This window comes from Acanthaster planci, linkage group LG19 (assembly GCF_054643075.1).
Source record: "Acanthaster planci isolate LZ-2023a linkage group LG19, COTS_SCS, whole genome shotgun sequence".
Classification (NCBI taxonomy): domain Eukaryota; kingdom Metazoa; phylum Echinodermata; class Asteroidea; order Valvatida; family Acanthasteridae; genus Acanthaster; species Acanthaster planci.
The window spans coordinates 4,687,413-4,704,483 of record NC_141795.1 but is presented as its reverse complement, the minus strand read 5'-3'; the positions used below and the strand labels follow the sequence as shown (position 1 = coordinate 4,704,483).

The 17,071-nt window shown below is 40.9% G+C and overlaps 2 protein-coding genes across 3 annotated transcripts; both read left to right on the top strand.

The window, feature by feature from the left end:
• Positions 1-222: 222 nt before the first annotated feature.
• Positions 223-4,065, top strand: LOC110973516 (uncharacterized). 2 transcript variants are annotated; one of them, XM_022224406.2, is made up of 5 exons: positions 223-427; positions 1,689-1,745; positions 1,865-1,953; positions 2,282-2,404; positions 2,960-4,065. In XM_022224406.2, exons 1-5 carry the CDS (start codon positions 361-363, stop codon positions 3,077-3,079), a joined length of 456 nt encoding a protein of 151 aa, XP_022080098.2. In that variant the 5' UTR covers positions 223-360; the 3' UTR covers positions 3,080-4,065. The 2 variants fall into 2 exon arrangements, with proteins under 2 accessions (XP_022080098.2, XP_022080089.2); XM_022224397.2 differs by having other exon boundaries at positions 1,862-1,953.
• Positions 4,066-6,077: 2,012 nt separating this feature from the next.
• hif1an (hypoxia inducible factor 1 subunit alpha inhibitor) lies at positions 6,078-15,593 on the top strand. Its single transcript, XM_022224622.2, has 9 exons — positions 6,078-6,352; positions 7,741-7,819; positions 8,729-8,900; positions 9,652-9,800; positions 10,193-10,338; positions 11,054-11,160; positions 12,001-12,064; positions 12,783-12,893; positions 13,413-15,593. The coding sequence occupies exons 1-9, from the start codon at positions 6,233-6,235 to the stop codon at positions 13,482-13,484; spliced, it is 1,020 nt and encodes a 339-aa protein (XP_022080314.1). The 5' UTR covers positions 6,078-6,232; the 3' UTR covers positions 13,485-15,593.
• The last annotated feature ends 1,478 nt before the right edge of the window (positions 15,594-17,071 follow it).

Here is a 17,071-nt window from a genome sequence, read left to right as displayed (position 1 = left end):
ACAATGGAATTCTTTTCCAGGCTTGGTCAGCAAGAAAATTCTATTCAAATATTGTCCTTGGTCTGGCTGGTACTGTATCGCACAATGTGTTCGAGCTGGACCTGTCTCAGCACGGAGCATTCACGTGACCTAATCAATAGAATATCCAGGTAAAGGTTTGCGTAACTTTTCCTTGTGTCCCGCCCGTTCGTTTTGCTATTTAATGTTTGGTGCACCGTACCGTCGAGGTTACTCATGTTGCTGCAGGCAAATAGAGAGGACACGGTAGACACTTTGCCAGGGATTGGAAGGCGCTGGACTGGACTGGAGCATCACAAACTGTCTTAGTATACGGGAAATTTTTCTGGAAAATTGGAGAAAATGGCTGCTGCGTATTACTGCGTGTTGGTTGCTACTCTTCTTCTTGCTGCCGTGAACGGGCAAGTTGGTAAGTCATTCACAATCTTAGGTTAAGATATTTTCATGTAGCCGTCTACCAACCATCTTCAGCTAGTGTAATTGCTATTCTGTCGGGGCATAACTACCCATTTCGATACGCTTTACTGGTCCATGCTTGACTAGACTTTACAAGATGTCACGGGGCGAAATGTTTGCTAGGCAGATTTTCACACAATACACGTTTTTGAATCACAGAACGCACAAAAAAGACAACATTGAGGGAACACGAAGCGGCACGGTCCTGTGTCGGTATCACGTCCGCAGCCTTGAGGGTGTGCGTGGGCGGAGTATTGCGTGATCTGAAAAAGGTGTCTAATGACGCAAGCAGTTTTCTTCTTTTGTGTTGTAACCCTGCGCTGTAGTGTACAAGCACACGATATAAGCCTAGTCAAGAAAACAAATCTTGCAATTTGAAAGAAGAGAAACTTGAACGAGAGAAACTTTGGGCCACTCCTTTTCATAATGCATAAAATATGAGGCATAACTTTCGTTTTCAGAACGTATGGACAGAACAAAGGCAATGTAGGTTTTGGAGTTGTAACGCAGAAGGAACTATTTTCACGGGTGTCCCGATTTCAGATGACATAGGGTAGCTGCACTGACATCTGGGAATGCTTGCAAATTTCATAAACCGTCGGCTTCGTGCTATATCAAAGTGAATCGGCTGTAAAGTTCGACAGTTTAAAGGAAATGGAGAAATGTGCTTTCAATTGAATTTACAGTCGCGTACCGTGAGCATTATTGCAATGAGATCTACTAACGATTTCGACAAATGTGTCCAAAACGATAAACATGCAGTTATTTATCTTGTTCATTTCGTTTTCTCATTTCGTTTTTTTTCTTGTTCGAGCCCTAGTGCAAGTTGTTTTCCCCAGATTTGACAGTGCTTGGATTTTGAGCTTGGCACTTTTGACCTCCAGCTAGGGCAAATTTTTATATATTTCCCACGTTTGAGAAAAAAGATGGAAATTATGCCTGGTGTGTTGCGAGACGTTTCCAAGGACAGTTGGAGAAGTCTCCAACTCTAGCTGGGATAGTGTTGGCTTCTGGCGTTTCTTGCATTCATTTGTTGAAGTCAACTTGCCGTGGAAAATCAAGTGATTTAGGGAGGGATGAACATCTCGACGGTAATGAACTGACTCGGATGTTAGAAATTGTTTTGATTCGTTGTGGCGTTTCCACCTCAAATGGCTACAGCAGTGCTTGAACCCCACTGTACAATTTTGTGACCGTTTCTTTCTTTTGAATAGACGACGTAACGACGGATGCTGAGCCACAGATGAACGTGGAAGGACTCCGCCCTCTTGGTAAGCTGCCAATGTCGAGGATATTCTCATGTTGTTTGTCGAATTTACTTTACTGCACGATACCTTGTTAGATCTCACTGCAATGTTTACTTGCATTTTTTTCTGTTTTATTGAAGTAGGGAGTATGATTCAGAACGTTCAACTGTGCTCGCTCTGTGAGAAGGTGATCGGATTCCTGAAGAACGTTACTAATAATAAACAAGTCTTGGTAAGTTACACAAAACAAACTTAAATGGACCATCACTTCGTCAGGTTATTCCTGTGAATTTGCAAGCTGTTGTGATTTGTACATGTTCATTATAGCTATGCTTAGTGGCTTTGGTAGTTGAACAGAAGTTGAAGGATTACGTAATCTCTTGAACAGCACACGTGAGACTTTTGTCAAGCGACTCGGCAGCCGCCAGCGTTGGTAGCTTGCATTTGAGACTGGAAACCTTTCATGATGTGAAGGCACAACTCGCAGAATTTTCACTTTGTAATTTAGTGAAGGGATTTTTTTAGCAATAACTTGGCTCCTCCATTTGTGCGTATTTTAGGAAGAGCTGGTGGAGCTTTTGTTACCCGTCTGTCAGTGGGCGCCATACTCTCTGCACGGTGATTGCATCGAGATCGTCGACAACATACCAGAAATGGTGAAGAACTTGACAGACATGTACTTGGTGAGTTAATGGTCAATGCTTCATTGCTCGTTATTTAAGAATGAACTCGAAGATACTTTAGGCAACCCAAGACTTTCCGATGGACCTTGGATCCGTGAGAAATTCACAACGCACAGAATCCCTGGCTCTATCCATAGAATTACAAGGGTTTGCCGTAACTTTGTCCAAAGCCATGACAGTGAAAAGAGAATCGGTTGCCTCTGTAGATTTCTATCAAAGAGAAGTGGCGATCCTTTTAGTTCTTCCGTGCAAAATGGTCATTATAGTAGCATTCTCAAATTGCTGACAACTTTTGGTTCCAAACGACTGCTAGCATCCCTCTCCTAACTTCACATAATTGTAGTGTAAATTGAAAGCATTATCTACAATTCTACATATTAATTAATTACAATTCTACACTTCAACAAACCATAGTTTAAACGAAAATAACTGCACTGGTGAAGGGACACGAGGAGTTGGTTTCGAAAATATTTGGGTTGAATCAATCGTCTTATTTTAAAGCGTAGGTTAAGGCGTTATAATTCATTAAAAATTCACACCTGTTTCCTCTTCCAGGACCCCAAGAGGGACTGCGCCTATGTCTGTCCAGCGCAAGAAATCCTGACCTATGAGCCTTATGCCGCTCCCATGGCAAATATCCTGAAGTTGATGCAGGAAAAGAAGCCGGGGCACTAGGAATCGATCGGAAAAGAGGCTATTGGCAACTAAATTACGTTTAGAGAAAGCGACTAGCTATACAGAAAACATGTAGTTCAACTTTGAACAACATATTTTTGACTACCTTTGAAACGTACGTGCGTGACTTGGGTCTAAGGTTTTTTCCATTTCCCCTCATTTACTTTTTTCTTAAATTTTTGATGTAAAAGGGTTCAGAAGTGGAACCTTTGTCACAGGATGACTTTTCTTTAACTTGGGCTTTTATTCTATACTGTGGCTTCAGTTTCACAAATCCCCCCCCCCGATTTTGAGAACTGTTATCTCTTCGGTGCAGTCGATGTTTCCACCAAACGGTTTGTTCTGAGGTCGAGGTTTAAATGAATTTCCTTCTTTGAAGTTTTATTCTCGAGTGCCAAAGATAAGTCAAAACGAAGCTTGGAGAATAAAAACTGTACAACAAATGTTTGGGGCGCTTTGAACAAGAAGGAAGGTTACTTGATGTCGAATGAACTCGAACGAACATGTATTATGCCAGCTATCGATCTATTGATTGTTGCTGTCTGCGCCTAGTCCCAACTTGAAACCACTTGGCAAATTCAAATAATGAAGACTAAAAGCTCGCACGTTTCGGTTACTTTTTCAGCAGATTTTTCACAAGCCAATCGGTTCACCAAATTGATTAATGACTTTTTGATCCCTTAGAAACGCAACTTGGCAAGCTCATTAATTCCATTTAATAACATCGTGGGTTGTTTAATATCCAAGGTCATCCTTTGAGCGGGAAGAGCTGTTGTCCAATGTGCTTAATCGGGGGAGCTCTGGGATATTTCTCATGAAATATTAATTACTTTGAAACTTCAACAGTGCGGATACAGAATAGGCCAGTGTGTTGAAGATTTCCATTAAAAATTTTCTTTGAGGTCTAAAGAGAAACGAGCCTTGTATGTTCTGCTTTGAAGTGGAATTTCCAGGAAAATAATAAAATTGATATGTAGTCGCTTCAAGGCCGTGGTTGTTGCTGGAATGATTGCATCTGATTTTTTTTTTACAACATTCAATGCATGTATCTTTATCAAGCTTTGTTAGTGACTTGAGTGTAGTAACTTGAACACACTGAGAAACTACGTCCACTTTGTAACGGGAATCGAGGGATCGAAAGGCAAGATGAGTTAACTCTCGGAAAAGGGACATTGCAGATATATCGATATAAATGACAAGATTGTATAATGCCCCCCATGTTCACAAACCTTGTTGGAATTCATGCGTTTCCCCCCGATGGTTCAAACCACTTTTTTCGGGGGGGGGGCGGGGTCCGGGCAGAACACTCGTCAGCTTTTTATTCTTTTTTTCCCTTTTATAATTTTCAAATTTTCCATGGCACATACAAATTTGTCTTCAGCTAAATGATAAACTTTTACAAGTGGACCAATTCAGCCGTTTTTTAAAGGTAAACTTGTGTCAATTTTAACTGCCAAGCTTCCAGACGTTCTTGAATTCGGGTTGCGAACAGACCTGTATATGGAGCTATACAGAATCCTATAAACCCACGGGATTTTTTTATATGACGTCCGTGTATAAACCGCTCAGCTTGCGAAAAGTGAAGTGCGCCCCCTTGAGCAAATGCGAGTAGTAAACGGCCTGCATATTTGGACAGGATAACCCGCAACCGCGTCCGACGCGCAAGAGGGCATCCTTCGACAACCCCAGGGGCAATTCAGATCATTAAAGATGAAAGAAAGCCAAGTTTATGGACAATTCCATTTCAAAGTGAGGGGATTGAAACTCTCGCTAATTAAAGGTGGGCAAAAGATAAATTTACACACAAAAATTATTATTAAAAATCCCTGGATATTCCGAGGACAAACTACGGTTCTTCAAGTCGATACAGTGCCCCTGACCATCGACTGACCAACGACTATCGAGCAAACCAGTAACTAGTTATGTACCAGTCAACTGCTCACTGTTCCCAGCCACTCAGTGCCTGTTCCTACAAGCCAAGCAAGGGCGACTTTGGGTCACGCAGCCGTCACAGCTGAACGAACGGTTTAAATTGCTGCGTGTGTGCTATCAACTGAACTCCAATATTATTTTGAAGACCACTTATTTTTTTTAGACCTGAGTCCAACCCCTGGATCCCTTAATTTCTGACTCTTTCATGATTTGTGGACAGAGAAGACTACGTGCATGTGAACAATTTTATTCCCGAATGAAAGAAGTGAAAGCTCAATGCCAGCGTTTTATAATTAGTTTGCAACACTGCCGCGCCATTCATTCTAGTTTGACCATGGTTTGACCGACATGTGCATGTGATTGGCAACGCGCCGCGCGTTGCAACCTCTTGGAAGCAACACTATTGTGAATCGCCCGTACGCTAATGCTAAACTGCTCCACAAAATAAAACAGTCTTAACAGAAGAGTTGAACATAATCCCCGCGGTGGATGACAAATACAGGAAAAAAGATAATGGATGACTCGCGGTGTCGTGTTCAATTAGTGCGACAATCAACAATCTCATAATCAAAGTTAATAGAGATCCGAATAACAAGATAAATGTAAAACAGTAACATAATAAAACCCCACTGACCAGCAAAACAAGGGAGATCAAACAATAACCAAACAGATCGTATCCTCAGTAAAATGAAAAGTTAAAAGGGGGCCCGGGGTAGAACGTGGCACTAAGAATGATACAAGCAACCGTGCTGCCACTCAGTAATTGGACACGCCGCGCAATGAGCATTCAATCATCTCAGCTTGAACTATTATTGCAGCAAACTCAGTTGGCAGACCTCCAAAACGGTCAGGAAAAGTCTATAGTACCCTGGGAGATGTAAATCAGGGTGGTAACGTAACTTCTGAGCTCTGTGATCCGATTCGCTCTCTTCAGTAATTTGTGCACGTAGGCCAAAATTGCAGGGTACATATCCGCACGTAGGCCACGCTCGCCGTTAGCATGGCAGGTAATGTTTACATCGGAACGTCCCCAGTATCGACGGTGAGTCACAATGACCTGTAGTGCGTAATGTAAAAGAGCACAAGGTTGAAGTTCCCACACAAGTCGTCGTGGACTTTAACGTGTGTTGAGCGGTCACGAAGTGACGACCCTCTGAATTCAACGAAAGCTGCGGTGAACATTTCAAAGAAATCCATGCATTAACCTGCAACTTTTTTGAAATGACATCGAATAGAGGCAGTTGGGATCCATCTCAGCTCAGGCAGTACCCGATCCCATTAGAAGACATACCCAGACTGGACGTTAACGACCCAGAAGTTGGGCGATGCATCTCGCAAACGGTAACTAAGTACTGCATCTTTTTCGTGATAAAATAGCTAGAGCGATCGATTGCTGCGCGATCGGTCGATTGTTTTACTCGGCTCGGTCATGCTTTACACCAGGAACAGATCACGGTTTCTGTCATTTCACGATTGTGTATGATTGTTTTGAAAAGAGAAAGAAGTTTTTATGTGAGATTGTAAAGTAGGCCTATGCCATGGCATGCCCACGGAATCAAATAAATTCATAATCATAGGCCTACCCTCCATGCTCATGGCATGTCACGGTCCTATCCCAAGAATTGTGGGGTTCGGCATCCACTCCCACTTGCGGTGGACGACAAACCTTGTAGTTAGTAGCGATTGGCTACCCCCAGAACTGTGGAATCTGATGTCTACCCCGCGCCAACGAACCCCGCTTTATTCCATGAACCCTACAGAATACTTATTTGCCATAGGCTCTACGTGACGTTTGACAGGGCTTGAACATGGATTTTGTGGCAGTGTACCCTCAGAAATGCTGCTCCATTTCCTCCAAGAGTTCTATGTCATTGGGTCTGAAGTGCATGTGAGCATACATGGGACCGAAGGCCACTGCAAATCACATGCGGCACTTGCTCCACAGACATTGTTCATGGTGCAACGGCGCGCTCACATGCACTCGGGCCCAACGGCTGTTGCTTGTCATTCTTGCCATTTGTGCATAAATAATGAAGAGCCTTGTAATTGGTCAGTGTGACCCCCAGTGTGCTGCAGCCAACTGCCATTTCAACCGGTCAGCATGGTCGGTCCAGTCGTGGCTAAGAATTATACGTTTATGGAGAATGGCAACAGCCAATTTCCATTTCTTGTGTATTGATCGCCGCCATAGTAAACCATTTGGTCACGGCTTGTCTTCACAAGTACATACGTGAACCGCATGACTCTCGGACACTGATCAGGAAATATTTGCACCTTTTGTTGAAAATCAGCATGGTTTTGGCCCTTTTTATAAGTTTGTTTTGGCTTCCTTTTTTATTTGTTCTGGAAGGTATATAAGCTACCATACGTAGAACAACCATCACAAAATCCCTGTTCATGCCCTGTTAAACATCATGTACAGCCTATGGCAAAAAAGGCTTGTTTTCTGTGGGAATCATGAGAGTGGGGCGGATGTCGGACCCTGTACTGTTCTGGGGTAGCAATTGACCATGTTGTCCTACCTGCAACAATAAACATAACAAAACAAGATCAACCAATCTGCTAATCTTGCAGATTCGCTGATCTCTAACATCCTAAGCACTAAAACCATGATTTGATCTGCTGTATAAAATCTGGGCCAAGGTTAATGTTGTCGGTGAAATAAATCAAGTTCCTTTTACCATTCAATGATATTTTTTCTTGGGTCCACTTCTCCGTCCTCTCCATAGCGACCAGTGGTTGTTACAAATTCCAAGTTAGCAGAACCAGCTTTGAAATGGGACCTAGACTACCTCCAAGAACACCTAGGTGAGTAATGGACTTCACTCATTTCTAGAAATTAGGTCCTATTTCTAATTGTTTGCCGTTATCAGTGAAGAAGTTGGACCAGGTCAATGTTGCGTATATCATTAATCGCATGTTATGTGGGGTTTGCCAAAACATGAGGCACAAGTGTTTTTTCCCCTAAGTTTGGTCTGAATGAAAGTTCAACTCCAACCTGCAAAGAGGTTGAAATCAGGTTTATCAAAGGGGGGGAGGCAAATTGTCCCCCCCCCACTTGACATGTTGCCAATTTTTTTTTTTAAGGAATTCAAAGCACCAGAATTTAAGTTATTTAAATGCTTTCTTATCAAGACAGCATTATATTTCTCTTGAAGTTGTCTTAATGAAACGAAAATCAGTAAAGAAACACTCAGAAGTTAGAATCAGCCTTTACTAGGCACAAAAACCAACAGTTGTGTGCTCTGGCCAAGCAGATGATTGTTATCGGTTCCTCCCAACATGAAGTGGTAGTTCTTGCTCTTGTAATGTTCTTTGCATTTTGTTTAAAACCCTTTTGCAATCCAGAACATGTTCACTGAACCTCAGTGAGCTCATGAGCAAGTTTGCCATGCTGATGTATACACAGTGTATGCATTGTACGTATGTAACATGGCAACAGCTAGTATTGTCGTCAAGTTGATCACAGCTGAGTCCCTTCAAGTCCATCAGAACACCACAAGTCATGTACAATTGAACTATGCAAAAAAGCAATATTCTGTGTGTCATTGTTCATATAATTTGTCTTGCAGGAGGGCCTTGTGACTAGACTTGTGAAAGAACTTGTTGTGGATCCACTTCAACTTTGGCATTAAGATTGTTCTGAGAATGTTGAAGTTTTGAATACGTGCACATGGGTGAATTATATGCTTTTCAACACTCCTTTTTTTACTCTAGGCCAGGCCACATTCAATGTATTCATGGCAAAGGGTAGAGGTCACAAGTTCATGTACTATGACCCCAAAAGAGCCAAGGAATGCAAGGGCTTTGAGCCCCAAATGCATGCAAAGGACATGACCTTCCAAGAGTTTGTACATCGGTTCCGGTCATCCAAGTCAGAGGACAGTCGGTGAGTGGTAGCAAATAAAAATGAAACTTTCCTCAAACCTTGTTTGTTTTTACTAAATTTTGCGGTAAAATTGTGTGTGTGCAGAATATCTTGCCCTCCAATCATACAAAATGAGAAACCCTTTGTAGGTTCACATTTTACTTTAAGGTCTCCTTTTTTTGTTCTGAATTTTAAATATCCGTTGCTGTTCTTGACAACAGAAGGTGATAATTTCAGGCAAGCACATGGCACTGTTCAGGAGTTTATCCCAAAATTTAGCTCACTGAAAACATTTGTACAGTCTGTGTGCAGAAGTTGCTCATTAATTTCTATGTCTTGCACTCAATCAATTTTAGTTGTTTTTAATGGACTCCAGCAACAATCTCCAAAACCTTGTCAATTGTTGGTTTCAAAACAGTTTGATACAGGAATTCTGGCCTTAGATACATGTATATACTCATAACTTCCAGGCTGTATAAGCAAGCACTGTTAAAGTGATGTAATAGTTGGTATGACAACTAGCAGAAATTGTGGTCCTGTGAAAGCTCTATCATTCATTTATCGTAAAGGACACCTCAACACAGTGCAGAGCTGCTAGCTGCAGTCCTAAGCTATCACATTACCTTGCACTTTCCCTTGCCACATGCACTTGCCCTCAACTTCACACAAGCTCCCAGGTGAATTTGGCTACAATGATCAATAAATCATTGACTGTATCCCCCAAACAAATTTACCGCAAGGAATTTCCTGTTTTCTCCCCAATGAATTGAAGGCTTTACCTCCAGCAGGCTCTGAATGACACTGTCGGACCAGCTATAGTCGATGACTTTGTGCATTTCAATTGGTCGTGGGTGACAGCTCAGCAGAGGACACACAACTGGGGCCCGCTGACGTCCAACCTGTTGCTGGTCTCCATGGAGGGTACGTAAACCAGCTAGGGTGCTCGCCAAGTACCAGGCGTACACAAGCCAATTAATTATCTCTGAGCACAAGTGCACCCTCACAGGTGACAAATAGAAAGGCAGGGGTGAGCACTGAATACCATCGGCACTGTGCCAGTAATTAGACCATAGATTTTGGCCAAATGTGGATGTTTCAATTAAATCATTCCAGGTTTTGGGCAGATACAAGTGCACTATAATCAACTTTCATTCACGTATGATCAATCTTTATCGAGTTGCTTAAATATCCCTACTTTATCTTTCACTAAAAGAAAAGACAGTTTACTTTTGTGTGTAATCCTGCTGCCAGTCTTTTCTGTCAGACTCTCCTCAGGGTGAGATTTATGTACTAACTTCATTCTCATATGTCAGGGAATGTGACGCCAGCCCACTATGATGAGCAAGAGAACCTATTTGCCCAGGTACAGGGTTATAAGAGGGTCATCATGTTTCCACCCAACCAGTTTGGCTGTTTATATCCATTTCCTGTCAACCATCCCTGTGACAGACAGAGCCAGGTGAGCCCTGATATCATCCAGGCCATCATTAGTGTTGTAGTTGAGATCTCTTAAGACCATCACAAGACCCTGCAAGACCATCACAAGACCCCGCAAGACCATCACAAGACCCCGCAAGACTATCATTAGACCCCAAAGACCATCACAAGACCTGACAAGGCCGTCACAAGACCTGACAAGACCCTCACAAGACCTGACAAGTCCCCACAAGACGTGCTAGTACTCCACAAGACCATCACAAGACCCCACAAGACCATCACAAGACCCCACAAGACCATCACTGGTGGTCTTGACTACAACACTGACCATTATAAGTCCCTGTAAGTCCATCACAAGCCAGCCCATTGCAAATCTTGCCACATTTGAAATGAACTGGCATGGATGTGTGTCTTTGTCATAGTTCACCCTTCTTTTTCTGACTGCTCTGAAGAACGGACTTGTTACTGGACTTGTGAAAAACTTTTGATCAGCTTGACAATTGCACAATTTTGCTCTGTGGTTCATTTAGTTTAAGTCATCTACACTTGTCATTGGTTGAAGTCTCATCCATAGAAGGTTGTAAATTTTTTTGTTTTTCCGAAGCTCTTGCAAAGCACTTTGCATGCACTGCTGAATGAAACATAATTTGCAAAAGACAGACCAAATTTCCAAACATACATATCACTGATTCAAAATTCTCTGGGCCATTCATACGCTGATTTTTTTCTTCCTAAAGGTTGACTTTGAAAATCCAGACTATGACAAGTTCCCAAAGTTCCGCAATGCCAAAGGTTTACAAGCCGTAGTTGGGCCTGGTGATGTTATCTATATTCCAATGTATTGGTAAGTCTACACAGTAGAAAAAAGACCTGAGCATTTTTCCCTATGTGCAAAGCTTTGTGGAATAGTTGAATATTCAAATGCTCCATTTCAAAAGTGTACATTTTTTCTTGGAGAGACTTTAGAAAATTAAAGCATTTCATTCTGAGAAAAAAGATCCATGTTTTGCTTCTGTTTGTTAGTACCTTTGAAAAATCATTTCATTCTGGAAGTTCTGAGTAGTTTTTCATACTATGGTCGTGGTTGAAGTGTCCAAGGTTGTGGTCGTTCTGATGACCTGATTTCACAAAAATGGAGAATGCATGTAGTTATATCCGTGAATGGAAGTTAAATTATAGATCAGAATATTGAATCACTCCAATTAGGATATCCCTAGAGAAAAAAACAGGATCACAGTTCCCCCTATAAAACATCCACAATGACCTTTCTCCTGTAATGTCACAATCATGCTGGACCTCTGTGTGTTGTGATGGTAGTGAGTGCATAGTGTTGTGATGGTAATCTTCTTATTAAAGATAAACTAGTCATGCATTCAGCATTGGCATGTGAGCTTGCACGTGGTTGAAGCTGCCCGTCGGAATATATGCGATCACCCCAAACAAGGCGGCGACACATGGTGGTATTGCTTACATTTAGCGCAATCCAGTCAAAAGGTCTATTTAGAATGATGTCCCTCACATCCAAACAACCCTACTGATGTCGCTTGTGTCTCATTGTAATGTAGAAAAACTAGCAAACACTCTTTTTTATACACACATGTATTTTACCTTAACGTTAGCACTTCCCTCAGCTACATTTTAGTAAAGATCAAATAGCTATACGTCTGTTTGATATTGCTAACAGGTGGCATCACATTGAATCGCTCCTAGGTGGTGGAGAGACTGTCTCAGTCACTTTCTGGTATAAGGTAATGTTTCCAATGTTTCTTCAAGGGCAGGTGAATAGCCAGAATGGATGTTTTCAAGAAACGGAGGCAGCACACATAAATTACGCTCTTATAGTCTCTGCATAAGTTCGACCTCTACTTCAACAGGAGAGCTGACAAATATGTGGCTGTGTCTGATTCAGTCGGCTATGGCCAGGGATTGGAGTGTGTACACACTTGTCCATAGGGAGTGGTCGCAGTGGCCTGCCAGTGGCTGTCCATATTCCAGAGTGCTATTTACTTACTGTGACTGTAGCACTATTTGCCGCTGTATATAAGCAGACTTGCAATCTCCTCATTCATAGACATTCAGCTGCCCATTTCCTTGTTATGGGGACATCACACATGTGAGATATAGACGTTGTGGGAACCAAATTTGTCATAGGGTCCAATTTGTGTGCCTGTGACTTGGTTCTGACTTTCCAAACAAAACAACCTTCCCCCTTAACTTGATGCATGATGTTTCATGCATTCTAATTAATTTACCCATGCATACACAAAATCATTTCCTTGGGTTTGGTTAGAAGGTTACAAGTTCCCCAACAGGTATATGCACATTACTTTTGATAAATAAAAACACCTTGGAAGCCCGGAACTCTAATAACATTTATGAGCTCTTTTACAAATACCAAGTTTTTGAACTGTGGCACGGTAAGGCTGAGGAGTAATTGTAGAACTTTATTGTTCATTTGTTTGTCAGACTACCCGCATACCTCCAACAATTACATACCCTCTATCACCACAACAGAAGGTATGCATCATGAGAAACATCGAGAAGATGCTTAGCGAAGCTCTGAAAGACCCTGATGAGGTGAGATGGAATTTGCTTGAGTTGTCTGTTCATGGCTGGTTGATGTTCCTTGTCATAAGAACTCATTTTCCATTGAACCTTGGAGGGGAATCCTACAACCAGATGCTTTGCTGTCATCGTTTGAAAGATCCCTAGTAGTTCTCAGAGGAATGTCTCATGCACGTTTTGGTACAAGTTTGAAAAGTTACCATTACCGGTACTATTCTCGTAAAAATGTCAAATTTTCAAAAGAAAGGCAAGTTTTGAATCTTGTGTGAATTTCTGATCAACCTACCGGTAATTACTGAACACTTTGTCTGATTTTGGTGAAGCTTTGCCGATACACCTGTCTGAGAACTGATTGTTTTTGAGTTAATGCCTAGTTGCTGTAAAATTTGTCATTTCCACCCAACAAATGACTGCGTCACCTTGGGAGTAGGATTAAAATTTGGGAGATTGGACGTTCATCTGTCTCACAGTTTGAAATGAAAATAAAAAATGCAGCAAGGTGAAATTAACTTGTTTATTCTCATTCAACAGATCGGATCATTACTTCACACAATAGTCCAAGGACGGTATAATGACACACATGACTTCATGTCAACAACTTAGAACCCTCAACCTTAATCTGGAGGTACCTGTATCAACCCCAAAAATAACAAAAGCTGTAAATAGATGAACTAATGTCGACACATAATCACGCAAATTATCGTGCTTGTAATATATATGAAAAGCATCTCAGGTTGTTTGTTTGTTTGTTAATGACGTAAGCTGGCGATACTTAAAAATGGATGGTTACACTGCTTCTTTAATACTTAAGCTGTGGTTTCTGTCGTACCCTAAACCGATTTGGTATTCTGATGGCCATACTTATTTGTGGTATCTTTTGCAATTATTGTCAGTTTTGCATGCACGAGTTCAGTCTCTTGAGCATGGCTGTACACTAACTTTAATACTAACAGTAAGCATGTCAAAACTGGTCACTGAAACACCCAGCTGGCTAATAGGCCCACAAGACTGGCGCTAACGTTACATACCTAGTGTGGACTTGTGAACAAAAGATGTCCAAACGATGCAGGAAAAGAAGACGTTCCGTGGACCTAACACGTCCACAGGACGTTTCCCCTTCTCTGAAAAAGAAGTTTAGAGGCATTTTGGGGTTGGGGTCATCGTCGTAAAAGGAAGAGGAACAGTCATGGAAACCTTTCACAAAAATCCAGCTGAAAATGGTGTTCCCAGTTCAAGAAAAAGAGTTTTCTTAACTGCACGAAAAGAAAGGAATGTCCCCAGTAGGTATGTAAGGTAAGTGTGGGTGAGTTCACAGGGGTGTAAATGTCATAGGACACCAATTTGTACTTCATCCACTTTGGAAAGGGAAGCGAGGAGATTCCAATAACTATTTGGTATAAATGTGCTACAGCTTGCAGCATGAAAACTTGCCTTGCCATTACAGATTTGGGTTTAGTTTAGCACCGAGTGTAAACTGGCCTTTTGTTGTGAAATTTGAGCAAACGAGCAACACAGGCAAAGGCAAAAATCTCTGATTGTCTATAACTGCCACCTACATGTATTTGTACATGCTAATAATAACTGAATCAGTTTGGAGTGCTGAAACAAAGCCTGGTTTAGGGTGTGTTGAGACACGACGGATGAATACAGGTAGTTACTGCAATTAACAACATTGTTTTAATTTGTATATTCAAAGGTAAATTTTGAAACGTTCCTATATCCTTACATATGTGTGTAAGAAATTTCAATAATTATTACTTACTCGTAAGAATCTTATAAATATTGTTTTGAGAATCTTAGGAGGTTCTTCTTGAAAAAAAATGGACGGAATGTAGTCCAACCATTTCTGGTCGAATAAGTTTTTGAGTCCAAGTTTGATGCACAGTATGGTTAAAATGTAGCAGTGTCCAATCTCACTTCTGAGAAATGGGATTTTAAATGTATGCAAGTGCTTGTTAAAGTCTCTCTATTTTTACCACCTCAAATAGAAATGTTCTTGTTTCTGGACCTTAACCGTGTCATTTTACATTAGTTTAAAATGTCCAAAATTCTAATAATTATTTTTCTGCTGAAATAGCTTAACATTAATGTGTTTGCCTATAACGATAGTTTTGCTTGTGAATAGCAGTTGGTATTAGCATCAAAAACAAAAAAGCACCAAAATGAAAATACCACTTTAAATGGCAAAACAAAAATTGAAACCGAAGTCCATTTTCAAGGATTACATGCAAAATTATGTTGCATAGGCCCTTATGGCTTTAAAATGTAAATTTCCTGAAAAAGGGTTTCTTATTTGCTGAAGTAATTTCGTCTCAATCAGACTGAATTCAATTTTATGAAGACAATTTAATAAGGAAAATAAGTCATTCCGTGTTGATGCAATTGAGGATGCCTTCTGCATATGAGTTAGTTATTTTAATCTCAAGTTTGACATGACAAACATGGCTTGTTGTAGTGCTAGTCAGTGTGACTTTTCCTGAGCTTTAGATAGGCAGATTTCTATACTTTGTATGTATTGTGCAATGATTTAGATATGTGACGGCAATAAGACTGCTTTTGGTAAATGTAAAGTTATAGTTACCAACATTTTGCAGTAAAGTAGTGGTTCTTTTTATAACTCTAAATTCCGATGTAGCCAAAATTTACCATGCCTCCACACTTGCTGTAAAAAACAAACTAAATATACGAGATGCAGTGTTTGTAAATGTTAAACTCTAATCAGAGCTGTTATTTTATTGTCATAGCAGAAAAAGGGATAGAAAGACAAGGAAAGCGGCAAGGTATTTTGTTTGTATTGAAACCTTCTGAATATAATCAGAGCTAATTAATTCATATCATTTTCAAAAATTATTTTCTGGAGTGCTCCATGCACTGCTTATCAAGACTCACAACAGACGTAGAGGAATTTCATGTCAAAACGTCAACAAGTTCTTGATAAATTCAAAACCTGCGTTCTGTCATGATTACAGACGAATCCTTGAATTGATTGTAAGCAACAAAAAGAACAGCCCTTGGAAAATAACTCATGGATTGGAACTATCCACATTTCAAAAGACCCACATCACGTGGTGCGACCTTGGTTTCAAAAAAAATTTTCGCGCATGCGTATTTCGCAAGCTTATCTTCAACGTGTTTTTCTGTTCGACGGGTAGACTAATTTTGAATCGGATAATTTCTCCCTTTTACGTGTACATCCAAATACAAAAACCAATTCACGACATTTTAGAGCAGTTAATGATGTACAATGTACTTTAGCACGGTATATTGCAACTTGGGACCTTGTTTTCGTGATGATTCTATCTTTAAATCTCGAGTCTGCGCTAGTTTCGGTGAACGTAGACCTGCCTTCACGACATCATGGCGGAAAGCGTTCGAGTTCGTTGATCCAGCCGACGTTCCACCCTATGCAATACTGCTGGCAGATATATCGAGGTAAAGTATGTGTTTCATTATAGCGTATAACGAGCTGGAACTGTAGTTAAAGCACACTTGTGGGAACCTTGGGTAGAAATCGTGGGGTCTTGAAGGAAGAATTTTAACAAGTGTTATGAAAAATGTTCTGCATTATGCCTCCACTTTTTCCATTAATATCTCTGGGAATGAACAAAATTCAATTTTTAACTTAAAATGTTCAAATGGCATAAAGCTGCGACTGAAAAATATCAAATCTTGGAAAACATGTTGAAGATGCACTTTACTCTCGGCAATCTTCGTATCCAGAAAAAATGGACTTGGCTTGCTTGGGGGGGACATCACCAGTTCGAGGGGGAAACTTCCAGGGGAGGCAATGCATTCGTTTGGTAAAATTGATCAAGATAACAGTTCCAGGAGGTCAAGTTTGAGGTGTCTTTCAAGTAAATTTATTTTCATCCCAGTTCTCTCTTCATTTTTTTAATCTCCCTTGTGTCATTTTTCCCAAGGGAAGGGGAAAGCTCCCCCATGCCTGTGTAGGCATGTATTTGTTATTTTCTTTTTTCCTCAATCTGGATTTTTTTTGGGGGGGAGGGGGCATAATTTCAAAATGTGGTGACATTTGGCCTGGAGCAAGGAAACAGGCCATAATGAGTAAAGAATTTGTGATCCCAAAGTATTTTCCTCTATGAAAAGCTTACATCAAAGATGCTAAGTTCTAAGATGGCGGCAGTCAGCTGAGAGATTCGTGAGCCAGAGAATTGTTCATTAGGGGTCAA

What these genes read in the sequence shown, in the direction of transcription:
- LOC110973516 (XM_022224397.2), top strand. Translation starts at nt 361, where the DNA reads ATGGCTGCTGCGTATTACTGCGTGTTGGTTGCTACTCTTCTTCTTGCT. An exon ending in GGAAGGACTCCGCCCTCTTG is followed by an intron (nt 1,746 to 1,861) that starts GTAAGCTGCCAA and finishes GTTTTATTGAAG; the next exon opens with TAGGGAGTATGATTCAGAAC. An exon ending in ACTTGACAGACATGTACTTG is followed by an intron (nt 2,405 to 2,959) that starts GTGAGTTAATGG and finishes TTCCTCTTCCAG; the next exon opens with GACCCCAAGAGGGACTGCGC.
- hif1an (XM_022224622.2), top strand. Translation starts at nt 6,233, where the DNA reads ATGACATCGAATAGAGGCAGTTGGGATCCATCTCAGCTCAGGCAGTAC. An exon ending in GTTGCTGGTCTCCATGGAGG is followed by an intron (nt 9,801 to 10,192) that starts GTACGTAAACCA and finishes CTCATATGTCAG; the next exon opens with GGAATGTGACGCCAGCCCAC. An exon ending in ATCTATATTCCAATGTATTG is followed by an intron (nt 11,161 to 12,000) that starts GTAAGTCTACAC and finishes TATTGCTAACAG; the next exon opens with GTGGCATCACATTGAATCGC.